This window comes from Passer montanus, unplaced genomic scaffold (assembly GCF_014805655.1).
Source record: "Passer montanus isolate IOZ18808 unplaced genomic scaffold, ASM1480565v1 scaffold81, whole genome shotgun sequence".
Taxonomy (NCBI): domain Eukaryota; kingdom Metazoa; phylum Chordata; class Aves; order Passeriformes; family Passeridae; genus Passer; species Passer montanus.
This window is the reverse complement of record NW_024373368.1, coordinates 500,062-513,700: the sequence shown is the minus strand read 5'-3', so window position 1 is coordinate 513,700 and position 13,639 is coordinate 500,062. Positions and strand designations below refer to the sequence as shown.

The following is a 13,639-nucleotide window of genomic DNA, read 5'->3' as shown; positions in this document are numbered from 1 at the left end:
GGGTGACGATCTCATGGTCACTTGGTGAACCTGCCACCAAGTGCTGGAACCAGTTAGTAGTTCCACATACATTGCACTGTGCCTGTGAGTCCACTCTTGGTTTTGTTTCTTGTCCAAGAAATACTTGTGTTTCTGAAACATGGCATAACCATTCCAGTGCTTGCTTGTGTCTGTGCCACCCATCTCTGGAGCTTGGTTCGACTACAACATGATCCTTTTTGAGAGGAACTTGTGTCATTTTAGGATGGCTAAGATGTGAAGCCATAATATTTTATTTCTTACTCCTTTCCCAGTAACTGTTAGCAGATCCTTAACCTTCATGCTTCTCTTGGGCACTGAGTTGAGGCTTTTGAGAGCTTCCCAGTGACTTCAAAGTCTTTGGGATCTGCACCAAACTGCTCTGTGTCACAGCTGGGGTTATGCTTTGATTATCTGTAAATACTCTTCACTTATTAATGCTAAATTTCACACTCTCTGGGTCATTCTCTATCGTCAGCAGCTTTGTCACATCACAGTCCCTTCCCTTTCCAGGCCACTTGGGAATGACTTGACCAGTGTGTTCATGTGAGAAATGCACTGATTCTTACTTCAGGCCTGCTCATCAGTAAGCACAGCCAGGGTAGGGTTCACATTTAGGGGTTGTTGATAAACACCAAGCCTCCACCCAGAAACTCCCTGGTCTGATGCCAAGTGAGCTCATCTTCCCAACTTACAGGTGATAAGTGAAATGGTTTAACAACAGGTCTGTAATTTGAGGGAGGAAATAAAGAAAGAGGAGAGAACAGAACAGCTTTAAAATCAAGTGGAAGGTGTCCCTGCCCATGGCAAAGGGGTCAAACAAGATGATCTTCAACCTCCTTTCCAACCCAAAGTATTCCATGATTCTGTGAAATAACTATTACTTTCCCAAAATACAACCATAATGATTTTAAGTTCTTCTCTCCGGTTTAATTTATAAATACAGTCATATCTATATACAGTAATATCTATCTTATCTATTTATAGGCTACAGGATATATTAATATGTATAAATAGAAGTCAGAGATTGGACTTGGCGGTCTTGAAGGTCTTTTCCAACCTAAATGATTCTATATTATTGTAAATAAAAGTATAAGTCCAGTTTAGCCTCTCTGTCAGTGCTGCAGTGATCAAAAATGGTTATTTGAGATTCCCTGCCCTTTTTCACTTCTTGCTGAGAGTCAGTGCTGTAGCTGGAGCAGCTGCAGCCAGGAGTAGCTGCGGTGTGGCTGTGCACGGGAGTGTGTGGCGGGCCGGCCCTGCGCTGCCGGGGCTCAGCGGGGCTCTCTGTTCCCCGCAGACACGTGCGCAACGGGGCGGTGATCGCGCGCTGCAGCCAGCCCGAGATCAGCTGGTGGGGCTGGCGGAACGCCGACGACGAGTACCTGGTGACATCCATTGCCAAAGCCTGTGCCTTGAACCCCGGAGCGAGGGCGTCGGGCGCCGCGCCGCATGCCGGGAGCAGCGACGGCAGCGAGCCCTGCGACGCCGACTTCGGTGAGATGGCTCCTGCCAGCCCTCCTCAGTGGGGACGTCGCAGAGGGGCTGCCAGGGCTGTCCCAGGGCAGGGCTTTACCCCAGTGTCCAGGGGTAGAACCTGGACCCAATCGTGCCATGACTGTGGTGTGTGGGTGGCTCTCTGGGCTCATTCACGGTGGCACTGGGATGGAGGAAGGGAGGAAGGTGCCGGGATCTCAGTCCCTGTGTGTCCCTGCAGACTCATCCTTGACAGCGTGTTCAGGCGTGGAGAACGCAGGAACCCCTCAGAAGCTGCTGATCCTTGATGCCAGATCCTACACGGCAGCTGTGGCCAACAGGGCCAAGGGAGGCGGCTGCGAATGCGAAGGTACCAAGGGCCAAGAACATCCCAAAGCATCTTCCTCTTGGGCCTGGCAGTGGCTCTTAGGGCACAGCTGGGGATTGGGACAGCATTTTGGTGCTTGGTCTCTGGGAGCCGGTTCCCACAGAGGGATCTGGATGGGCTGGATCAACAGGCCAAGGCCAATTGGATGAGGTTCAGTAAGGCCATGTGCTGGGTCCTGTGTTTGGTTCAGAACAGCCCCACTGGAACATTCCAGGCTGGGGCAGAGTGGCTGGAAAGCTGCCCAGTAGAAAAGGACCTGGGGGTGCTGGTTGGCGGCAGCTGAACATGGGCCTAGGTGTGCCCAGGTGAGCAACAGGTCAATGATACCTGAGCTTTACCAGCAGCAATGTCACAGGGCAGTGACAGTCCCCCTTATCTGGCCACTGGGGTCAGTTTTGTGCCCATTAGGACAAGAAAGACCATGAAGAGGGAATGGAGCTAGGGAAGGGTCTAGAGCACCAGGAGCAGCTGAGGAAGGGCTCAGCCTGGAGAAAAGGAAGCTCAGGGGGGACTTTCTGGCTCTGCCCAATTCCCTGACAGGAGGGGACAGCCAGGTGAGAGTCAGGCTCTGCTCCCAGGGAACAAGGCACAGGATGAGTGGAAGTGGCATCAAACTGTGCCCTGGGAGGTTTAGGTTGGATATGGGGAAAATTTCTTCATTGAAGTGTTGTCAGGCCCTGGCACAGCTGCCCAGGGCAGTGTTAAGAGTCCCCGTCTGTGGAGGGATTTAACAGCTCCGTGGATATGGCACCGGGGGACGTGCGTCAATGGTGGCCTTGGCAGTGCTGGGAAATGGATGGGCTCAACGACCTTGGAGGTTTTCTCCAACCTTAGTGACTCCATGAATACCAGGGGTGGTGTGGGAGGGGTGGCTGCACTGGGGTGTGGAGGCAGTTGCTGCAGTAGCAGCAGAGTTGGATTTGATGACCCTTGTGGGTCCCTTCCAGCTCGGAATGTTCTGTAGCTGCTGTAGCTCTCTCTAAATGTTCCTGTCTCTTGTATCAGAGTATTACCCCAACTGTGAAGTCGTGTTCATGGGCATGGCCAACATCCACTCCATCCGGAACAGCTTCCAGTATCTGCGTGCTGTCTGCAGTCAAGTGCCAGACCCCAGCAAGTGAGTGACTCTTCTCTAGCTGAGTTTGATGCCATATGCGTCAGTGACCTGGGGAGGGTTTCCACTCCATTTTCCTTTTTTTTGTCCCAGGTTTCTAACTGAGAAAATGGAGGCATGGGAAAGTGTCCACAGTGCTTGAATGCTGCTGATTTAGATCCATTAATCCAGAAGGGGTTGTGGCACTGTCTCAGTGTCACTTGGTTGTGTGTATCCTCTGGAGGTTTTATTTGAGAAAAATTAAATTTGGGGTTGGATTCTTTGCCCTTCTTTCCAGGCTCCCTGGCTCCTCTGGGACATGTTTTAGAAAAGACTGATTTTCACTGAGGACTCTAAGAAAACTGAAGTTAAGATGTATTTTTATTTCTTCAGTAGACAGCTAAGCAACCATTCTTGCCTTTTTCTTGCTTGCAGCTGGCTTTCAGCCCTGGAGAGCACCAAGTGGCTGCAGCATCTGTCTGTCATGCTGAAGGCAGCAGTGCTGGTCTCCAATGCTGTGGATAGAGAAGGGCGTCCAGTGCTGGTTCACTGCTCTGACGGCTGGGACAGAACTCCACAGATTGTGGCGCTAGCAAAGATTCTCCTGGACCCTTACTACAGGACCATGGAGGTAGGATTGTGCTCTGGTGCAGTTCATGTCTGTTCAAAGGCAACTTTTATCTCAGAATCCCCATGGAAAGGAGCAGTGCTGCATTTAGGAATAAGCTTAGTGGTGTTTCTGAGCTGCTGTGGTGGGTGTTGAGTTTTCTCTGTTCTCTTCCTGCCTGTTTTGGGTGAATTGTTCCTCATTCCTCTGCACAGCCTGGGGAAGTGCTGTGTGACATACCATCTTGTGTTCAAAGTTCAGCTGCTTCCCTGCTCTAGATTCTCTGAGCTGGTTATTGCATAGACATAACAACTGTTAGTTTGTGTCTGGAAACCTCCAGTCCTGGTGAGCTTTGCTTCCAAACCAGGCACCGCAGCAGCCTCCCTCCTAGCCTTTCCTGGTGGCTGGAGCTTGCTTTGTCCTGCCACGTGTCCTCAGCAAAGTCTCTGCAGTTATTTTTTCTTTTAATCATAGGGCTTCCAGGTGCTCGTTGAATCGGACTGGCTGGACTTTGGTCACAAGTTTGGGGATCGCTGTGGACACCAGGAAAAGGTGGAGGATCAGAACGAGCAGTGCCCAGTTTTTCTCCAGTGGCTGGATGCTGTTCATCAGCTACTGAAGCAATTTCCCTGCCTCTTCGAATTTAATGAAGCTTTTCTGGTAAGAAATACATGTGAGCAGAGACAGTGTCTGGTCGTGATGTTTTACAGTACTGGAGTTGAAAGAAAAGAGGTCTGCAGAACCTGGGACATCGTGATGTGATCACAGAATCCCAGAATGGTTTGGGTTGGAAGGGAACTTAAAGCCCATCTCATTCCATCCATCCCTTGCCATGGGCAGGGACACCTTCCACTACTCCAGATTGCTCCAGCCTGGCCTTGGACACTTTCAGGGATGGGACAGCCACAGCTTCTCTGGGCAGCTTTGCCCAGGGCCTCACCACCTTCACAGGGAACGATTTCTCTGTAACATCTCATCTAAATTCGTTTTCTTTTAGTTTAAATGTGTTCTCCCATGAAGGGGTGGTAGAGGGTTTATATACTCTGGTTTTCTTGAATCCATTCTCCAGTCCCTTTCCACCCCAGGGAATTCAGATGCCAACAGCAGTACTGGTTTCATTTGCATATCTCAGAGCTACATGGGTCTGAAATATTTTTAAAAAAATAAAATAGGGGAAAAAAAATTAATCTCTGTCTTAACAAAAAATGCAGGACAGGGTTCTAGAGAGTCATTTGGTTCTAGAGGGATGGGTTTGGTATCAGCTGAGTGTTACTTTCCCTTCAATTGAAGTGATCCCTGTCCTGCCCAGTGTGGAAGCCAGGACAGCAGTGAGGTCACCCAGGGCAGGCAGTACATGAGCCATCCCAGAGGAAGGGAAGACATGTCTCCTGTAGGCATGTCCATTTTCCCCGTGGCTCTGAGTGTGTTTCCCCCTCTGTGCCACAGGTGAAGCTGGTGCAGCACACTTATTCCTGCCTCTACGGGACCTTCCTGGGGAACAGCCCCTGTGAGCGCGAGATGCACAACATCTACAAGCGCACGTGCTCCGTGTGGTCCCTGCTGCGGGCTGGCAACAAGAACTTCCACAACCTGCTCTATATGCCTGGATCCGAGCAGGTCAGTAGAGCTCCTGACCCTGCTTTCCAGGCTTTTCCCCTGGCAGGCACTGGGGAGGGCTGAAGGGGTTTCCGAGGCGTTGGATCTGACGCGGACGGTGTTGCAGGTGCTGCATCCCGTGTGCCATGTGCGCGCCCTGCACCTCTGGACAGCCGTGTACCTCCCGGCCTCCTCGCCACATCCTCTGGGACAGGAGGACATGGACATCTACATGCCCCCCGGATCTCAGAGCCAGGACTTCAGTGGCAGGTGTTTGGACAGGTAAGAGCTTAGAGCTTCAGGCTCAGGGTGTTGCATACCCACAGATCTTCCTGCCCTTCTTGTAGTTTCTTGTAGTTTCCCTCATCTTCCTTGTGGGAGCAAGAGCTCTGTAGCAGTGCCCCAGCCACTCCAAGAAGGAGTTGAGGTCCCTGCTGCACCCCAAAGGCAGGAGGCCACATGGTGATGTTGTGCATTTCAGCTCCTGCAGCTGCACTGCCCATCTCCACCAACCCCTGGAGCTGTAATGGGGAATATTTCCCTGCCCTCATCTCAGTTTTGAGTGAAACCAGGGAAGTTTTGGGAGGTTTATTGTGAGATTTGCTTTGCTCTTGGGTTCTAGATTACCAAAGACAAGATCTATGGATGACCTGCTCTCAGCCTGTGACTCCAGCAGCCCTCTGACCCGCACATCCAGTGACCCCAACCTGAACAACCACTGTCAGGAGGTGCGGGTGGGCTTGGAAGCCTGGCATGCCAACACTGAGGGGGCTGAAGGTGCTGCAGTGGCCACAGGAGAGGCACAGCCCAGGGAGGAGGAGAAGGAGAACCCTCCCTTGCAAGGCAGCAGCCATGCTGAGCATGAAGGGCCAAGCAGGCAGCTGGGCAGCCAGTCTGCTGTGCCAGCCAGCAGCATCCCTGTGGAGGTGGAAGAGGGAAATGGAACACTCACGGAGGAACTGGATGGCAGAGGTCCAGATCCAAATCCTTCCACACAGGAAAACAGTGACAAGGTTTCCACCAGTTCTGGAAGGCATTTGGAAACCTGTCCCCAGGAACCTTTGAAGACTGCTGGCACTGTGTCTAACAGAGGAGGCTGTCCTAAAAGAATCTCCACCTGCCCAGACATTTCCAGCCAGGAGTCCCTGACACCAGGCACCCCTTCTCAGGACATCCCAGGCCCTGCCCTGGGTATCCCATGCCCAGATGCAGACAAGAGCAGAGGTGATGCTGGTCGGAGCATGCCCTTTGAAGAGCCTGGCCAGCCAGGGAGGCTCCTGCTGGAGCAATGGCGCAAGCCCATTTCCCAGAGCCAAAGCAGCGAGTTCTCCTTCCTGGGGTGCAACTGGGACAGTTTTCAAGGCATGGTGACATCGCTCCCCAATGGGGAGCCCACACCCAGACACCTCCTCTCCTATGGCTGCTGCAGTAAGAGGCTGAGCAGCAAACCCCTGCGGGCCCCGGGCCTGTGCCTCAGTGGCCCGTGGTCTGGCAGGGAAGGTGGGAAGCCCTCAGCCTGCGCTGGCCATGTGAGCACACATTTCGGGAAGCCCAGCCGTTTGTGGCTGCCCTGTCACCTGAAACAAGCCTCTGGTCCCAAGCACCTGCCGCCAAAATGTCCTTCTCCTGTGCCTCCTCTCTACCTGGACGACGACGGGCTGCCATTCCCCACGGATGTGATCCAGCACCGGCTGCGGCAGATCGAGGCCAGCTACAAGCAGGAGGTGGAGCAGCTGCGCCGGCAGGTGCGGGAGCTGCAGCTGCGCCTGGACATTCGCCACTTCTGCGCCCCTCCAGCCGAGCCCCCTATGGACTACGAGGATGACTTTGTGAGTACAGGCCGCTCACACCCCACGCTGGGTCCCTGTACCCCTGTACACCTCCCTCTCCAGCCCACAGCTCTCCATACCTTTGGGAGGGGGTGGGAAAGATGGTTCCTCTATCAGTCGTGTCCCTGTCCTGGCCATGTCCTCCTCCACCCAGAGGTATCTCTGCTGCTTGAGGACCAAACCTCCTACACACTCATGGATGCTTTGTCCCATGTCTGGGGGATCGGGAGCCAGCCAGATGTCCCTCACCAGCACAGAGTGTGTGGAGCAGGGTGTGCCCTGGAGTGTGTGCCCAGCAGCAGAGGGGATTGGTGACGTGGTCTTGTTTTGCAGACATGTCTTAAGGAATCAGATGGCAGCGACACGGAGGATTTCTGTTCTGACCACAGTGAGGACTGTTTGTCAGAAGCAAGCTGGGAACCTGTGGATAAGAAGGAGACTGAGGTATGCATCCCATCATGGAGCTGTGATGCAGTGGGAGGGAATGTTTTTTGCAGCTGACCTGGGTGGGCACAGCAGCAGAGAGTGGTCTGGAAGTGAGGCAGTGAGCATGTCCTTGACACATCTTCTGCTGCTAATGGCTCAGACTGGGTAGGCTGACTGTGAGGTGTGGCCCAAAGCCACCCTCAGCTTGCCCAGAGCTGTCATGGGGTCTTTACATGGGAGCTAACTGGTGTCTGCCCTAGGTCACGCGGTGGGTCCCAGACCACATGGCCTCACACTGCTTCAACTGCGACTGTGAGTTCTGGCTGGCCAAACGGAGGCACCACTGCAGGTAAAAATGTCAGCGCTCTGGGCCCTTCTTCCCCTCAGCCTGGTGTCACAAAATGCCCCTTCGCCAGGTCTGTTCCCTCCAGCTCCCAGGAGAAGCTTTTAGGTCTTTCCACTACACGCCAGGCCTCATCACTTCCCTGCAGAGTTCCATTCTACATTGTTCTTGTTTCTATTTTTCCAAGGCCTTTGATCCCTTTCTGGGACAGCAGTGAGTCTCTGTGAGCACTAGCAGTTTGCTCACACTGCTGACCACAGTATAAAAAACACATTTACAGTCCTCAGTCAGGCTGGTGCTTTGCCCTGACCTGGACCCTTTGCGCTTGCTAAAGTTCTGCTGTCATGGTCTCAGCTCTCTTCTCACTGGTTTTCTTGCTCCTTGACAGGAACTGTGGGAATGTGTTCTGTGCTACCTGCTGCCATCTGAAGCTGCCCATCCCTGATCAGCAGTTGTACGACCCTGTCCTCGTTTGTAACTCCTGTTATGACCATATCCAAGTGTCTCGTGCCAGGGAGCTCATGAGCCAACATATGAAGAAACCCATTGCCACAGCTTCCAGCTGAATGCCAGACAAGGGACCTGTCTAAGCCCAGCCTTTTCTCTTGTGGGTTTGAAGGGTGACTCTGCCTCCAGGGTATCTGTGAAGGCCTTTGGTGCAACACTTGAACACCAAGCTGGAATGCACTGTCTGCAGCAGCCTCACTACCAGGCTGGAGCAGAGGAGCTCAGATCAGAGTTTGCTGTGTTCCCACCCCAGAGCTGGTGGGCCTGTGTGGTGTAGCCCTGATGGCCTAGGGCTGAGAGAAGATCACAACCTCTTCCTTTTGTGGGCTGGAAAGCAATGTTTTCACAGCTCTTTGCCTGTGCAAAGTCCCCCCAAAGCAATAGAAAGGCATGTTTAGAACCACCTCCCTCTCCAAAGGCAGGCTTGTCTGTGAGAAGGAAGAGGGCAAGCTCCTGATGGTCCCATGGGCATCAGAAGGGCCTCAGCCTGGAGCAGATTTTCTTCTCTTGAGTGTGATTTGCGATCAGCTTGGTGAACAAGACTCACTGGCCATCACTAATTGATTTTCTCTCGGGCTCTGAAGAGAAATTCATTCCAGCTGAAAAGGGCTGAGCAGATTGTGCCCATTTTCAGGCTCCGCTGGGATCGGTGTCGCACTGGACTTTGTCCCTGCCCCCAGCACCATGGGGAGATGGGAGATTGGCTTTTCACTTCTGCTCTGCCCATCTGCTTTGTCTGCAGTTGTGTCACAGCCTGGTGCTAACACAGGAATGGCACCCTGATCCTCTCCTGGCATGGAAACAGAACTCGTGTTCCTGTGTTGCTCCTCCTCCCCTTTTCTGCCCTCAGCTCTCCACTTCCTACTGCTCTTTATCCGGAAAACTTGATACCTTGAGGGTATAGGCCATAATGTGTTGTTTTACCTCCTGGAATGTGCTGTCTGGTGTATGTGAGGGTTTCAGTCCAAATGCTGCTATATATTTCTGTGCACTTAATGTAACCCGAAGAAGGGAGAATGAAGCATCGATACCAAAATGGGGGTGGGGAAGGACACTGGCTAACATAGACACTACGGTCTGTGCTTTTCACTTTAGGATGTACAGCTGCAGTGATAACCATGACATGTGGCATTTGTTCAGTGGTGGAAACAATCTCTCTGACTTGCCCCAGTGCTACCTGAAATGCCTCTTGAATTTGACTTCTTTTTTTGTCTCCTGTACAGTGGTCAAAGTTCAGAGTTGCCAACTTGTAAATGCCTCTCTGCTTTTTCTTTAAACTAGAGAGCAGGAATCCCAACTCATCCTAAGGACAAAGAACTGGGTTTAGAAAGGAAGAATGGTTTATAAAGTGGGCTTGTAATCCCTTGATCCCTTGGGGAGCATCCATCCTGCCTCCTCTGTAAGGCATCTGTGGATACTAGTCAGGAAGAAGAGTTTGAAAGTGGGCCGTTTCTTTGCAGAAATGTAGGTTTTCTTTCCAATATATTCTGCACTTCAGGAGCTGAGACTCAGTATGTGGCAGGGAGGACCTTGGTCTAACAAAGCAAAGGACATTGATTGGTCTGCTAACAAGGCAAAGGAATCGACACTGTTGTGATCTCCCAGATCTTTCTGTAATGGTTTGTCATCTCCATCAGAAGGAAAGAAATAAGGACCCTTTCCTGCACTTTGACTTGTCAGCCTCTGGTTTTGTAAATCCTGATGTGTAAGTGAAGCTCATCTTCTGAAGACCCTGTACTTAGACTCTGCTTCTTTTCCATACTGGGAACAACCAACTTGGCTCTGGGAAGAGAAGGCACCTTGCTTCAGATTCTCCCCTGCCTTGTACCTTGCAGTCATTGCCAGACATGGAAGCGTGATCACTGGCCTGGCAGAAAAAACTTGCTCCTGTTTTGCACGTGTTGGAATGACTGCAAGTAATGAGGAAGCCAGAAACCAGGTACTGCTGGCCCTTCCATTCAGGCCATTAGTCCAAACTGCTTTTAGCTCTTGTGAGTTCCAGTGTCACAATGTGCTGGCCAAAAACTCCAGTCAGTTTGATGGCATTGTGACAAACAAAATGTGCTGTACAACTCGATACAGTTGAAATAAAATCTCTATATTAGTGCTGCTGGGTTTGGCCCCTTCTTTCCTCTGTGGGGAGTTCTGCTTGCCCAGGGGGTTTCAAGCTGCTGTTACTCACCACCTTTTCCCTTGACTGAGGTGTGTTAGGGATTTAATATCCCTTTTTACAATCAGAATCACAGGTAGGGCACAGAACACCTCTGCCCTCTTCCAAACCAACCCGCAGGATGTCCTTCCCAGGATAACCAGGGCCTTCCAGACTCTCCCATAAGGACTCAAGGAGCTGTTTTCTTTCTAAGGAAGCATTGTTAGGCAGGATTCCCTGCTAGAAGGAAAGGCTGAGAGAGTTGGGATTGTTCACCTGGAGAAGACTCCAGGGAGACTATTGAGCCCCTCCCAGTGTCTAAAGGAGCTCCAAGAGAGGGACTTTGGACAAGGGATGGAGGTACAGAACACAGGGAATGGTTTCCACTGTCAGAGGGCAGGGATAGATGGGATATTGGGAAGGAATTGTTCCCTGGGAGGGTGGGCAGGCCCTGGCACAGGGTGCCCAGAGCAGCTGTGGCTGCCCCTGGATCCCGGGCAGTGCCCAAGGCCAGGCTGGACAGGGCTGGGAGCAGCCTGGGGCAGAGGGAGTGTCCCTGCCCATGGCAGGGGGTAGCACTGGATGAGCTTCAAGGTCCTTCCAACCAAACCATTCTTTAATTCTGTGATCCCCTCGCTTCTCACTGATGATTTCCTACCACCTGTTCCAGGTGGGTGTGTGGGTGGTTCCTCTGTGCAGGATAGTGGGTGGGAGAGTTGTGCTTAGTCAGCTGGATGGTGCTGCAGGTCAGTTATAGTTTGTGATAGAGCCAGAGAGAATCTCTTGGAAAGCCTGTCCTCAATTCAAAGATCAAGGGATATTGAAATACAGCAGCTCCCTGGTAAACTACTCCCTCAGTTTGGCTCAGGTATTCCTGTCAGACAGGTGATACCTAAAGGCCTTGTATAAGAAATGTGGGGAACAGGACAGTTTGTCACATTGAAATGTGAACCATTGTTCCTCACAGTCGCATGATGTCAGCTCAGGAGGCTGCTTTTGCTGGAGATTGTAAAACTGAGACAAAGAAGGTGTTAAAATGAGATTATTTCTAGAAACCAGATAAATCAGTGAAATTATAGCCCTGCTAACACCTGAATACAGATTTGTGATGTAAAATGGAATTGGTTCTACCCAACTGACATGGGAATTATGAAGAGTTTAGAGGGGCAGCCTCTCTATGGAATGTGCAGTCACTGCCCCAGAGAGGCAAGGGCTCAGTTCTGAGGAATTCCCTCAGACAGCTGATGGCCCTCAGAGAGAATGCCTGACTGCTGACCCAAGGATGAGACTCCACTGACCCTCGGCAGGGCTCCAGCCCAGTCCAATCTGATCTGTGGTCAAACGATCACATTAAGCGTGGCTGGCCAGCATCTGACCTACTGCCCACCACAGCCACCACAGGTGTGACAGGCTGGTCACACTGGGACTCTCTGTGGCAGGACACTGGCTGGAGGGGCTGGTCCCAGCTGTGGTGGGTGCTCTGCCACAGCAACACTGCTCAATATTAGTCATGACCAGCATTTTTGCAAGAAAATGGCATTTATTATTAACTTCAGTCTTTAGCAGTCCCAATGTCATCTGGAGAGGCAGAGGAAGGCTGACTGCTGGCCACATGGGTGTGACCTGTTGGCTTCTTATCCCCAGCAGGGAGAAAACCACAGCAGAATTCTCCCATGTACAGTTAAAAGAGAAATCATTATTTATAAATAATATTTATTAAGTAACAAGATGCTGGGACACTCGTGGCTAGTGTGACGTCAGCATGGCCATCCTAGTGAGGGGCACTGAACTCTCCTGGTTATTAAGCATGGAGGGAAGTGTTATCACTACAGGAACATAAAGCCCTCGTTGCTAACACGTTCAACCTGAGGTAATCAATATCTGCCAAAATGGGTCTGAACCCAGCACAAACAGCGACATCAAAGCCTTCCCCATCCATGCACCAACTGCCAGGAATCCTTGGTGAATTAACAACCGGGGCTGCGTGTGATGTGCCACGCTATCTCAGCAGCCACTGAACAAAATAAACACACATTTTGGTGTAGTGAGAAGCCAGGTCAGGCTGGCAAGGGCTGGGGTTACTCAGGTGTGTTAATGGATAACGCTGAAACGGCCAGGGATGTGGAGGAAGAAGAGGAAGAAGGTGATGTGTGGCCTTGTGAACGCTCTGAGTGCTGTGCAGGAGACAGTTCAAAGTGAGGGACACAGGCAGGAAGGATTCCGAGCTTTCTGAAGAGTGTGAGTGTCTGTCCGATCCGTTTTCAGTGATAGTTCACACATTTCACTCCCAAAATCTTGGGCTTCTGTGAAAGCGAACTTGGGGTGCTGTCATTTGTTTATGGGACCTCTGGTGTCTCTGTGTGTCCTTAGATAAAATAATTGTCTGTAGATGAAATGCTGCACGCACCCTCCAGTATTTAAATTTAAATTTAAAATTATCATAATTCGAAACAAAAAAAAAAGTTGACAAAAGCAGTGCACAGCTTCAGTCTCACCAAGCTTAGGCTGCTCATGCAGCTTTAGAATCACAGAATAATTAAGGTTACAAAAACCCTCTGAGATCACAGAGTCCAACTGTTCTCCATCACTGCCAAGCCACCACTGCCCCATGTCCCCAAGTGCCACATCCCAGGGCTGTTAAACCCTTCTAGGGGCGGGGACTCCACCCCTGCCCTGGGCAGCTGTGCCAGGGCTGGACAACAAATTCCCGGAAGGAATTTCCCCAAAGTGCAGCCTGAGGCTCCCCTGGCCCAGCCTGAGGCCGTTCCCTCTCCTCCTGTCCCTGTTCCCTGGAGCACAGCCCGACCCCCCGGCTGTCCCCTCCTGTCAGGAGCTGTGCAGAGCCACAAGGGCCCCCTGAGCCTCCTTTGCTCCAGGCTGAGCCCCTTCCCAGCTCCCTCAGCCTCTCCTCCCTCAGGGCGCTGAGTACCCCCGGGCCTCGGCCGGACCCAGCGCGTGGGGGCGATGTGGCCTGAGGGGCGGCGGGGCCGTGAGGGGCGGCGGGGCCGTGAGGGCTGCGAGGGCTGGGGGAGCGGAGGGAGAGGGAGGACCTGCCCTGGTGGCTGCTCGGTCACCCGGGGTAGGGAAGGGGTTGCTCTCCATGAAGGTGGATGTGCAGGTTCCCGGCCAGTCCGTCCCGGCCAGTCCGTACCCTACAGGTCCGTGTGCTGCTCTGACACCCTTGCCCTGCTTCCTGCCGCACCATCC

At 52.2% G+C, this 13,639-nt stretch overlaps 1 protein-coding gene across 2 annotated transcripts in view; it reads left to right on the top strand.

Moving 5' to 3' along the window:
• The window catches only part of MTMR4 (myotubularin related protein 4), a 36,415-nt gene extending 26,026 nt beyond the window's left edge, over nt 1–10,389 (top strand). For both annotated transcript variants that reach the window (XM_039732896.1, XM_039732895.1), the window contains exons 8-18: nt 1,319–1,515; nt 1,736–1,864; nt 2,888–2,999; nt 3,411–3,606; nt 4,057–4,242; nt 5,029–5,199; nt 5,306–5,460; nt 5,801–7,007; nt 7,341–7,451; nt 7,694–7,782; nt 8,165–10,389. In XM_039732896.1, coding sequence (XP_039588830.1) covers nt 1,319–1,515; nt 1,736–1,864; nt 2,888–2,999; nt 3,411–3,606; nt 4,057–4,242; nt 5,029–5,199; nt 5,306–5,460; nt 5,801–7,007; nt 7,341–7,451; nt 7,694–7,782; nt 8,165–8,342 — 2,731 coding nt within the window. In that variant the 3' untranslated portion in view covers nt 8,343–10,389. The remainder of the gene's footprint in view (nt 1–1,318; nt 1,516–1,735; nt 1,865–2,887; nt 3,000–3,410; nt 3,607–4,056; nt 4,243–5,028; nt 5,200–5,305; nt 5,461–5,800; nt 7,008–7,340; nt 7,452–7,693; nt 7,783–8,164) is intronic.
• The last annotated feature ends 3,250 nt before the right edge of the window (nt 10,390–13,639 follow it).